Below are 12710 nucleotides of genomic sequence, written 5' to 3'. Positions count from 1 at the left end.
AGATGTTATCAATCATTGGGCATTAAGCCCCATTGTCCAGTCCAGTCCCTCTCTCATCTATGGGCCTTCAGCCCCGTTGTCAACTCCAGTCAATGTGGGCTTCTAAACCAGGAATGGTCTCCACCACTGTTGGGACTTCCACCCCCAGTGCCTTTAACCATCCCTGCCCCTCTTGGGTTCAGGCCTCTACCTAGAATAATCTCTACCTCTCTAGGGCTTAGGCTCTCATTCTCTGCCCTTTTTGGGGCTTAGACCTTTGTCTCTTCCAACAGACTCCACCCCTCATGGGCTATGGGCTCTCTAGCCCTGCTTGTTCTCACCCTTTATGGGCTACAGGCTCCCTAGCTCTGCTTGTTCTCACCCCTTATGGGCTATGGGCTCCTTGTTCTTGCCCCTTGTGGCTACAGGCTCCCTGGCCCTGGTCCCAGTCTGATTCTCCCAGGTCAAGTCCAGTTTACTGCACCCCTTGTAGGCTACAGGCCCTCTGGCCCTAACTGACGTGGCACTACTCCTCTGCCTTGGCCCCTATTCCTCAGGCTCTAATCCCACTCCCGGGCCAGTTGAGACATCCACCACCCCTACAATCTCAGCCACTAAACCACTGGTCTTGCCTACCCCAGTTCAGATGTTAGTCAGGAGCTCTTTTCTCCATGGCTTTCAGGTCAGACTGCCTACCTAGCTCAGGCTCTGAGCTTATATCCTGCAAGCCCAGCCCCTTTTGGGTCACATGGCTCTCTTGACTGCCTCACAGCCTGTCTTCCCTTAAAATAGCGTGAGCACCAAGCTCCCTGCTACAGGGATATTTGCCAGAGTTACTAAGTAAGTTTGGAGACAAAAAGCTTTTTAAAATAAATTAATAAATGTCTGGAGTGTTGGAGTCATGCTGTAGCTATGGTGGTCCAGAACTTGTGTGGCAGACAAGGATTTCTTAGGGTGATATCTTTTATTGGAACAACCATGTAGTTGGTCAGCTTTTTATAACTTGATATATTATTCTACAAGTTACTATACTTCTGGCCAAGCTCTTTGGTTATGCAATGCTTAAATGAGGTAGTGTGACTTTATATTTTGCAGCCTCTGATGTGACACAAAAACTATTACTTCAAACAGACAACTTAACAACCAACCAGTATTAGCCATTGGGGGCTTCTATACACTTGCAGTGAGGCTGCTCCAAGGTGCTGTAATTCCAGCAAGTCGGAGCAGATTTGGTTAACTGAGTCTGCTAAAACATGGAAATTACCACACTTCAGCAGACTCCAGCGTCATGTGTATCAGCGTCCCCATGTTGAAAAATGACAGTGAGACGCTTTAAACTAAAGCTTGTTTGACAAGCTTTAGTTTAAAGTGTTCCACTACCATTTCAGTGCAGGGATGCTGATACATGTGACACTCTGGGCACTTTTAATTAGCATGGCTCTTGGAGCTGCGCTAATTAAAGTGTTGTCCCTCCTCACCTCCCAGAGCACATTTATAAATGCCCTGGTTGCCACTGTTAGCCAATCCTAAACAGAGTCAGATTCAAGCTGTGGTCCTAGAGTTCTGCAAGGAGTTCCTTGCCTGGCTACCTGCAGTCCTATGAGCCATCAATGACACAGCTCGAGACCCACATTAAAATCCCAGTTCTAAACAGTCCCAAACTTTAGGGGTATTTAGATCCAGATCAGAGCCTTGCTACATGAACCTACCTCTAGCCCATACCATTATTTCTACATAGACCATAGATTTTTCCATTACATAAATAAGCAGCTTCAGTTTAATTTCTAAGCCCAATTTATCTCTGTGCTAGTTCATCCATATGCTGGCATCATAACCACATTGATCTCAGTGGAGTTACTGTGATGTAAAAGTAAAGCAGCGATGTGAAACAGGGTGAATCAGGCCTTCCATATTTACAAACAAAATCAGCTAGAAGTGTCTTAGAGAAGACTTCTTGTTGCATCCTGTCTGAGGCTCTGAAATTAGATGTTGCATCCTTTTTAGGGCAGAGGCCACATCCACTTATCTTGAGACACCTGAAACACTCTAGGATACTGCAAAATAATAGTGTTAAAACTTAATACCCATATTTTTCACCTATAAGTCAGCCATTAAAAAGTATGGCATATGCATAAGCACAGTTTGATATTGTTAAACATGATGTCCCTCAGGGCTGAAAGTAAATGGCTGAGTTGTTTTTTGCATTAAAGCAATAAAGAGTTTAACAATTCATGTTTCAAGACTTCAAAACTTGAACACAATATAAACAAGAGCCTAAAATTCACCTACCCCCTGCCCCTCACTTCCTGTTCTGTGGTCCAGGATCAGTCCTACTTTCCAACCTGGAATGTGACTCCTTCAATCTCTCCAAAGTCCACCTCTTTATACAGCAAGAGCTGTTCCACACAACAACTGTGATGGAAGAAGACAGACTCTAACATCATTAGTAGCAATAGAGGCAAGAGATGATGAAAATCACCTGCTCCATCAGCTGTTAACTGAAGACCCAAATAGATGGAGGCTGAAGAGGTTTAGAAGTTGTAAACCATTTACATGAAGCCCGCAAGCTCCTGGAAGAGATTTGGTATGCTGAACCAAACCCATTGAGAAAAATCAGACCTTTTCCTACAGCATTTTACACCAATGCCAAACAAGTCCCCCATTGGGCACGATCTTGACAGAGAAGTATGGGTTAAGCTGAACAGACAGAGATCTGGATACAGATGCTTCAAATCAACACTGTACAAGATAAGCATCTTGGACAGCCCCCTGTGTGAATGTGGAGTCCTATAAACCAGCATTTCTCAACCAGTGGGTCGTGACCCAAGTGAGTCACAAGAATATTTGAAAGGATTATGAAGAAGTCCCAAAAAACCCCATGAAAGCATGGGTTTCCCCTTGCAGGCTGGCAGTGTTCCAGCCTGCAAGAGCTGCTTGAGATGATTGGAGGTAGCAGGCGCACGTGCATCTGCATGCACAGATGCACATGGCCAGCATACAGTGAGGCTGGGTCGTGAGACCAGCCCCTGGCTTTGGATGCAGGTAAGTGTATGGGGAGCAGGAGATGGAAGTCCAGGGACTGTCTGGAGGGCTGGAGGGGGGGTGTATGGGTGTGTGCGCACGCACGCATGCACACACGCATGCACGTGCGCTGAGGATGGTGGCCAAATGCAGGGCTGCGGCAGGGCAGGGGGAGCAGCAAGGAAAAGGTGCCTGCCTGGCCCTTCAGCATGGGAAGGAGGTGGGGGAACTTCTTTGCAGTGGGGAGCTACATGCCCATGTGGGCAGCATGGGGCTAGTATCCATACACCTAGGGGCCTGCACTCGCTGCTCGCACTCTGGCCCAAGTGGGATGGGGGCAGCTGGGGGTGGGGGGGGGGCAAGGGACTGTGGATTTGGAGTGAGAGGCACCAGCATAGCCCAGGGGGCAGGGGACTGTGGCTTGGGGGTGAATCGTGCTGGCTGGGGACTTTGGGTTGGGTACCAGCAGGACCAGGGGGCAGGACAAGCCTTCGATCTTGGCAAATGGGTCCTGGAACAAAAAAGATTGAGACCCACTGCTATAAATAACACAACGTTAATTGAAAGCTGCAATCTTCACAAATGCCCAGATGGGGCAGATGGAATCTGCATATTGAGTGAAAATACCAGACAGTGGATCATAGATTTGGGGGTTGATATCTGATGTCATACGAAAGAAGAAACAAAAAGGATTGTTCAGGTACAGTATGAACCCTTCCAGGAGTCAATGGGCTTGAATCAAGCCTGACACTTTGACTTTCAGTCATGGGTCTGTCCAGAAATCACTGCTCTTCTCTGTTGGGCTTAAGTGTTGAACAGTGTATGCATTTAGACAAATGCAAATGTATACAATCTCTAAAAGGTTTTCATTTACATGACAAAACTACAACACCCCCAACACATAAGTACTGCTGGGAACTGAATCTCAATGAAAGAGTTTTCTGAAGATGAGTGGGAGTCCCCTTTGGCCGTTGCTTTTGCCTTCCCGGAATATATGTGTAGCACTTCCCACTATTGATATCAGTTCATCCTTCTTCATGTCCCGCAGTCATGACCTCTACTTGTTCAAAAAGTTCAGCCTGTTTTGGGCCCCGTCTGCCCCAAACTATGTAGAACAAGTTTTTTTAGTCAAAGAGCCCTTCTCATCTAACTGAAAACTATTTATGATTTTCTTCTTTTCCAATCTCCATTGCAACAGAGTACCTACCATCTGGTTTATGTATTTTACCACAGTCTTTTTTCAGTCCTTTTCCATTCAGAACCCCAACCCCCTTCAAAAAAATCCCCGGCATCAGTTTCTTACCCTGACCATAGCTCTAGCAGCAAAGCATTGTGGGATTGTGATGAGAAACTGACTGGTTATAGTATTACTGGTTGCTCCTTGTTGGAGGCTGCATCGGTTCTTCAGTTTTCCTACACTACTTCTGGGTACAGTTGTTAAACCTATTTTTTCTGCTTGGAAATGGAAGTTCCTGTTGTTAAGACACAAAGCTTACTTCTGTCTCCACTTTTCTGGAAAGAGAGGAGAGTAGAACTCTCCTGCCACTATTATTGCTTACCATAACAACTCCTGACAGAGGATTACCAAACAAGGAAAATGCATAGATAGTGTTCAATGGATTAAAATAATATAAAAAGCTGACTATGCCAAGGGAAATGTATTTAAAATGTACCTATTTATTGAGATTTTTTCCATGCCAAGTTATGTGTACCCAGAAATGAGACCAGAGCGTGGGGTACCTAGAAACTTCTGTGTTTGCACGTTGCTAAGCGTGACAGAGTGCCAGCCCATGACTGGCTCCTCTATGTACCATGATAATAGCATGGCATTTTTTCATCCATTCCTGTTCCAGCTGAAGCAGATTAGTATCTAAATGGCTTTATTACTGTTGCAAGCTTTCAAGTCTTAATATATGTTAATTTGGGATAAGGATAAATGCACAAATTATAGAGTTAAAAGCAGGCAGGAACTTACTGAACAGCAGCAGTACCAATGTAATTGAGAGCTAAACTTCAGCAACTTGGCCCTCAGTGAAAGAGGTTAGTTTTCATAAACTGCAGGTTAAAAGCAGGCACATGTACAGTTACTCCAGAACAGCTGACATACAGTAAGTCCCTGCAGCTTTTTAACTCACTGCAATTTGTTCGTCTGTACCCTTACACAACAGCACAAAGATAATTAAAAAAGGCTGAGCCAAATTCATTCCACTGCCTTTAATGAAATCACTCCCCAGATGCATTTGGCCCAATGACTAGCCTTGTTACTAAAGCAGCACACAAGGTGCTAGAACTACATAATTTCCACAGGATCATTATTTAAAGCTGTAGCATATCCACTGAGAATTTTTTCCTATTACGGATTAAATTATCAGGGCAAAATAAATAAAGTCTACCTGGAAAATTGAACACAGGACAATTTTTTATACTCGTGAAAGAGAGATGCATAAGTGAATTTCATGCCTGTAAAAAGTGTTTGTAAAACCTGCATTCATGTTGGACAACTGTGCTTCCAGACTGTGTGAAATCATCTGCTTACTAAGAACCAAAGCCAGCTTGTGTGCAAGGAACAATATTGTCTGTGCACCCACTGCATTCAGTGGAAGTGTGTCCCACTAGTTATATCTCTCAAACCAATGTCTCACAAGAGCTCCTAAAATTGTTTGTGATCCCAGCATATCCTGAGTTGCATGAAGACAAAACCCCTTTATTTCCATTACATTTAATAGCTGTTGTGTGGCTAAATTCCATGGATGAAGTCCTAGTCTAATTGCTATCAATGGCAAGACTCTCACTGCTGTCAAAAGAATAAGGGCTGCTGTCTGTGACAATTATAAGCATTACAATATTCAATCAAAACAGTGATGCATCTACTTAGATGCCCTGTTCTCAATGGTAACCAGTGCCAGGAAAGGAAAGAACAAGAAATCCTATACTGAGCAGTTAGGAACTAACCTGCCCATTAAGGATGTCCCATCCATCAATGATTAGCTTAGGCCTGAAGCATGAGAGCATACATCCTTTTCAGGAAAATATATGCTACTTCATGCAACTATATTTGTTTTCATTATTTATAAAAATATTAATCTCTTTTGAATCCTAATAAGCTCTTGGTTTCAATAATATCCAATGAAATTTGTTCCACAGGCATATTATATGCATACAAATAATTAATTCATGAATAAGTTTGATAAGTTCTTGCTTTCCAGTTCCTTCAGCTGTTTGTTCCCTTGTTTTTGTCTGTGAAAAATAGGAGCACCTGACTTGTCTGTTGTGTCCTATTCATTAACTTGCTCTATATCATTCATTCATTAATTTGCATGGCTCTTCCATGTCTTCCCTTATTTGCCTAATCCCTCAGCGAAACACTCCAATCCCTTTAGTCTTGCTTTATGTGCTACCAATCCTTTATGTTACTTATCTCAACTCCTTTCAGGTCTGCCTTTCTGAGGCAGGGTGACCAGAACCAGACAGTATTCAAGATGAGGGTAAAGCATTGGCATATATATAATGGGTTCATAACATTTTCACTTTGTTTTCTACTCCAGGCCTGTCCAACTAAAGGCCCATGAACTACATGAGCCCACAAGGGGTTAATTTGCAGGCCCTGAGCTCTAACACCCTCCCTCCATCACTTCAGCTGAAAAACAGCTGGTTTCCAGATTCCCCCTCCCTTCTCTGGCTTCCACTTCCAGGCTGGAGCCTGCAGCCCTGATCACCTGCACTGCCTGGTGTAGCAAGGAAATCTGTGGCTGGGGATATGAGGGTAAGGCCAGGACGTCTGCAGGTGCAGTGCAGCACCAAGAGGTCATCTGCCTGTGTGCAGCATAATGGGAGGATGTGCTGGCAGCAGGAGGGCAAACCACACAGTATGCAGCCTGGAGGGCCTGAGGCTCACACTAGTGCTACCTGCATGGTATGCTACCCCCACTGACATAGCCTGCATTGTGTGGCCCCTAGCTGCTTAGAAGTTGGAGAACCATGCTCTACTCCATTCATTAGATAGCTTAAATGCTATTTGTATCACTGCATATTGAGCAACAATCATGAGCTGACTTCAGTGACCATCAATTTAAGAGTAAATTCTGACTTTTATTCTCAGAGAAATGCTAAGAACAAGCCAATGAATGTAGCAACCTACACAGTGTACCTCTTCCATTCTGTCTAACCCAGGTGTCTGCAGCAGGAGCATGGCCCCAGTCTTCCTACAGCTAGTGTTATCATCTGCTTCCATGATGAAGCCTGGTCTACCCTCCTAAGAACTGTGCACAGTGTTAAAGACACAGCCCCACAGGCCTCTCTCAAGGAGATCATCCTTGTCGATGACCTCAGCCAACGAGGTAACTTCTTATTTTTTTTCTACCTCTAAGCTCTGTATTTAAAGCTGTTTGAAGGAGCCTGTATTTCTGTGTGAATTGAGGGTGGGAGAGTAGAACTTGAAACACTTTACTAAAGCAAGCAACATATAGAGCTGAACTTGACAAATTTTATTTTTCCTGCCCTAAAATTCACCTGCTAAGTCTGAACTGTCTATTTTTTCCTTGTCATGTCCAATAGTTTTAGAGATTTTCATTTAAAGTGAGATCACGGTACACAAATCTTAAGCTTTTCACTGGATCGGACTCACTATGATGATTTCCAGACTTGGACCTTGGCTGTAACATTGAGAGGAAAGCTCTACATTGCTGAAGCAATCACAGGCTCTCGGACCAGTTGTGTCTTCTGTGAACACCTGTAGGGATTCCCTCTGAACCTGACCCTGTGTGTTGCTGACTATCCCACAAGGTGTTTAATGTTTTCAACTGTCACTAGGAACAGCGGGAGATGAGAGGATTCAGTTTCTCAAAGAAATTGCTCAGCATCTTACAGAACTGGTCCTTATGACATCAGCTCTTTTGTGGGTATTGTGGAGAACACTTCCCTTTAACTTTGAGATTTACAGATAGCTTTGTAAGTAGAACCTGCAACTCTGTTCTACTTCTAGATATGAAACATTTCCAAGTGTTTCTTTTGCATCAAAAATATTTCAGGCATTAACTTATAGGAATTGAGACTAGAGAAGTTCTTCACAAGCTACTAGCAATCTCTCTTACTCTCTCTTTTTCTTGCTTTATAAAGTTTCTTTTACCACATATTCTGGGCATTTGTAGAGGAGGCTTCCAGAACTGAACCAAAGAAATCTCCTGCTGTCTGATTTATCTATATATGTTTCCTTCCTTTGCATTTGAAAGGTCATCATTTCTGCCTTGTTATTCCTTTCAGATCATAGCTATGACAGTTGAATCTGCTGATGTTTGGCTTTCTTTAGCATTTGATGACTGCCTCTGAACATTGCCAGTGTTTATTTTTAAAGGTTTTTAAAGGTGAGAAGCTTATTTGGGGGCCAGAGGGAGAGTCAAGTCAGAAATGAAGAGCTCCTTTGAGGGTCCTGGCAAAATTTTTGGGTATGGTGCCAAGCTGTGAGGAGCACAGAAGTCCCTGGTGATCTGTGGTTTAAGAAATATATAAAATCAGGGGACAAACCAGGCACTCAGTGGAGTTGATTTTAGTAGAAGTTAGGTTTTTCTAGTTTTCACCAAATCAGTAAAATACTTAGATACTTCTCTGTCTTTTTGGATTTGAGCAGATGCAGGTACATCTAGTCAATCAAATTACAGTACATAGACACACAGAAAAAAAGATCTTGAGTTGAACATTTATTTTAACCCAGGCAACACACTAGATGCAACCAGTGCTAGCTATAGAAAGACTAGTTGTATGTACGTTAGTAAGAGCAACTGTGAGTGCTATTTCCAAAGATACAACTGAATTAACTTTTTCATCCTAAACACCCTGTTTTAGGCACTTCTCATCATTTTATATGTGAGGTTAACATTTTCCAGGCTCAGTTTCTGCCCAAAGATGATTATTTTCTGCAAATTTTTATTGAACACTCCAGCAATTCATAAGTAGAGGAAGAATGGGTAAAGCAACTATTCACTACAAAGCTTGTGTTGAAGACAATATATATTTACCCAGCTCATTTCCTATTTCTGGTATATCGGGCCTGGGAAGACCATTCCACATGTATTAGATATTAGAGAGTACAGTGCTGGGACATCTACATGTGTTGAAAAATCATGATTAGCTTAAAAAAATTATCAGTTTGCAGTTCCTATTATTTGTCTTTTGATTTTTAAGCATTTAGGGTGCACTGGAAATATTTTTTCTAGATTTTCTGCACAAGTATGAGGGCTAGAAGCTTACTTTATCCACAGATTTATAAATTAAATAATCTAGTCCAAGTTCCTGTACAGCACAGGTCACAGAATCATAGAAAAGTAGGGCTGGAAGGAAACTCTAGAGGTCATCTAGTCCAACTCCCTTCATGAGGCAAGATCATCCCTATCCAAATCATCCTATACAAATCCACTATCTAACCTATTAACAAAACTACACGTCAACCCTGAGCCAACCACAAAACAAAACACCTTAACCTGCCACAGCTAGCTAATGTCTTGTTGCCATCCAAGGTTATTAAAATATCCTCAAGAGATCCAAGGAAAAGGGCTATGCCCCCCAGTACAGAAGAAGGCAAAAACCCTCCACATTCGGTACCAATCTGACAATCAGGTAAAATTCTTTTTTGATAACAAATATGGCGATTGGTCTGACCCTGAGCAGAAGAGTAAAACTCTATAACCGTGAACCTCTGGGTCCCAGTAGGAGCACTGACACATCCCAGTCAAAATCCCCAACCTTGTCTGCAGCCAGCACCCAATGCTTCTGAAGAAGTGTGTGTGTGTGTGTGTGTGTGTGTGTGTGGGCAGTGGGGGGGAGGCCTGATAGGTATAGCAGCAGGAAGCATTGGCAACATGTAGGGGGTGCATGCGGGTGCATGTGCACCCCCTGACATTGGCCGTATACCCCCTGGAAACGCCAACCACAAAACCAGAAGTGCTGGCGGAAATGCACTTTCAGTTTTGCTGCTGGTGATTTTGGGTTCAGCGGTTGATCTCTAGGGGACTGCCCTCCCCCGCCCCCCCAGTCGATGATCTGGTCCCCACTGACTTGGGAAATACCAGTCGCCCATGGCAGGAAGGGAAAAAATTCTGGGTAACAAGCAGCAGAGCCCAAAAGATAAAAACATGGCTCCATTCCTACATGCTTAGTTTTCACACAATAAGAGTGCAGCCATGTATCTTGAATGCAATCTCTGTTCCCCACTCCTCCATACCCAGAATTGCAATCCAGAAATGTTTGATTGACTGTAGAAAAATGGAGAGTGATGTTCTGCTCCCTTCCCTCTGTTGCACTGCTGGGTAAGATAAAAGCAAGATTTGTCCCAAACCATCTTACCAACAAGCTGATGATGTGTTCCATCACAAATTGATTGAGTAGGGCTTTTGGGGGAGGACAGTAACAGCCTGGCTGTTCCAAACAGAGCTAAAATCTATGTGACCATTGTATTTTTTGCAGGACACCTGAAGTCAGCCCTGAGTGAATACATCTCTAAATTGGATGGCGTAAAATTGATCAGGAGCAACAAGAGGCTAGGAGTCATCCAGGGTCGTATGTTGGGAGCTGCCCGGGCCACAGGGGATGTGCTGATCTTCATGGACTCCCACTGTGAGTGTCACAAAGGCTGGTTAGAACCCCTGTTGGCCAGACTGGCCAGTGACAGGTAAATATCCCTTTGGATATTATACGAGAAGTTTATATTCCTATTAGAAGGGAATGCATCACCAAGAAGAACTGGGATCTTCGAGCTATCTATACAGTTTGCAATGCTCAGATATGTTAATTCTTCATACAAAGACAGTAAACATTCTGCCTTTGGTCTTCTATGGGTTTTGTTCTTATTTTTAGCCATACTGATTTGTTTGCATTCTGTGCACCTTAATCTGAAATTCAGAGAAGTAGCTAGATTATGCTATTGATAACATTCACTACAACCTCTTTTCTTCTAAGATTGTTAGTCTGAATCCAGCCTGTGTTGACAATCTTTAAAATGTGTTGACATAAGACTGTTGCTTGGTGGCCGATGTTATATGAACAGATACACTTGGAGAAGTCACTTATTGACAAAACATCCATCAGAGAAACCAATGTAACTAGCCTGGGGTACAGTTGGCCGAGTGAGACCAGCTGTCTGATGTGCCTTTCATTTGAAACAGCATGGTTTCTCCAATCAGCTATGGAGACTGTGGCTATGCTCCAGGTGAGTGGAGATGCAGCATCTTTTAAAGTAAAAGCCATAGCAATTAACTGAGAGGCTTGTCCTTAATTTAGCAACCTGCTACAAATTAAGTGGGTTGCAACCATCCCAATACAAAAAACATTTGGGTTCAGCTGTCTTCATTTAGGACACTATCTAGCAAAGAGCTTAAGTTTATGTTTCAATTCAAGCTCCTGAATGTCACCGTCCACTTAAAGGAACTAGTCACATGTTTGAAATTAAGCCCATGCTTAAGTGCTTCATTACACCATGGCTTTGACATTTCTGATTGGTGCATTTTCCTTCTAATCCTACCAACCCTGTCTAGCTTTTGTAAAGCTCTTGGTAGGAATATTTTATTTAGGACTTCAAGCCTGCAAGACAATTTCATTTGACATGCAATATGCTCAGGAAAAGCCCAGAAGCAGGCTTGAGCCCTCAGTACTTGCCCAAAATTTGGGCCTAGGCTCAAATATTGTCTGAATTCCTGACTCATCCCACTATTGCAGGATAAAACCTACCATGAAAGGGTACAAAGGAAAACAATAACATTTTAATATTTGTTTTCATTACTCTTTCTTATTTAAACAACCTGTTCCCTTCCCAGCAATGTACAATATAAATCAAGTCTCTTTCGAAAGTAGTCTATATAAAACTTAAAAGCAGATGAGATAATTAACTCTTCCTTTTTGTCCTATTACTCATTTTGTTAAAAGAAAAGAACACAATGTTCAGAACTTCTGTAAATGGTCATGGGAAGATATTTAATTTGCAACTGCATTTGGTTCAGAAATCCCAAAACAGGAAATTATGTGCATTTGGGTTTGTTTTTTTTTCACGGAATTGTAACCTTCTGTAGATCTTGTGCTCTCCAAGCATTTGAAATATTCACAAATTAATAATACTGAAGTCAGATGGTTCAAAAAGCATTGCTGCCAGTTGTATTTGAGTTTCCTGTTTTTTTTCTTTCTTTGGATTCCGCGGAGTAAAATTAGCAGTTGTTTGCCAGTGTGAGTGTTTCATTTCAAAGTGCCGAGAGGTTACTGACTTTCTGCCAGTTACCAAGTTAAGGACAAAAGGAATTACAAGTAACCTGTTCCAACTTTCAATTACCTTCTGCTGAAAATTTGCATTTATAACCACACAAGTATTAAATCCGTCATGAACATGTAGAAAACAGATGTTTTAGAAAGGACACCTTTATGCCCCAAAAAAGATCATGCAACATTTGATTAAAAGAAAAATAGGCTATTGAGTACTGAATGTAAGCCGCCAGAACTCCTTTACAGGTGATCAGAGGGACACTCTAACAACCTGAAGTTCTATCATACAAATCCTCACTTCCACTTTAGTTTGGCTCCATTGGTTTCAGCAAAGCACTGCAAAGTTACACCAGCTGGGAACTAGCTTCTGTGATCCTAAGAGATATGTAAGATGTAGGGAATTTTTTTTTAATATAATTAATTTGTAAAAACAGATTCCATTGGCTTTTTTTTTTCACTAAAAGATAAGGCAA

At 42.4% G+C, this 12710-nt stretch overlaps 1 protein-coding gene across 2 annotated transcripts in view; it reads left to right on the top strand.

The window, feature by feature from the left end:
• GALNT15 (polypeptide N-acetylgalactosaminyltransferase 15) overlaps positions 1–12710 on the top strand; it is a 35765-nt gene that overhangs the window by 4130 nt on the left and 18925 nt on the right. For both annotated transcript variants that reach the window (XM_006019581.3, XM_014517956.2), the window contains exons 2-3: positions 7171–7337; positions 10456–10660. In XM_006019581.3, coding sequence (XP_006019643.1) covers positions 7171–7337; positions 10456–10660 — 372 coding nt within the window. The remainder of the gene's footprint in view (positions 1–7170; positions 7338–10455; positions 10661–12710) is intronic.

Source organism: Alligator sinensis, unplaced genomic scaffold (assembly GCF_000455745.1).
Source record: "Alligator sinensis unplaced genomic scaffold, ASM45574v1 scaffold29_1, whole genome shotgun sequence".
Taxonomy (NCBI): Eukaryota; Metazoa; Chordata; order Crocodylia; family Alligatoridae; genus Alligator; species Alligator sinensis.
The sequence above is the reverse complement of the archived record's forward strand: the minus strand, read 5'-3'. Positions and strand labels throughout refer to the sequence as shown.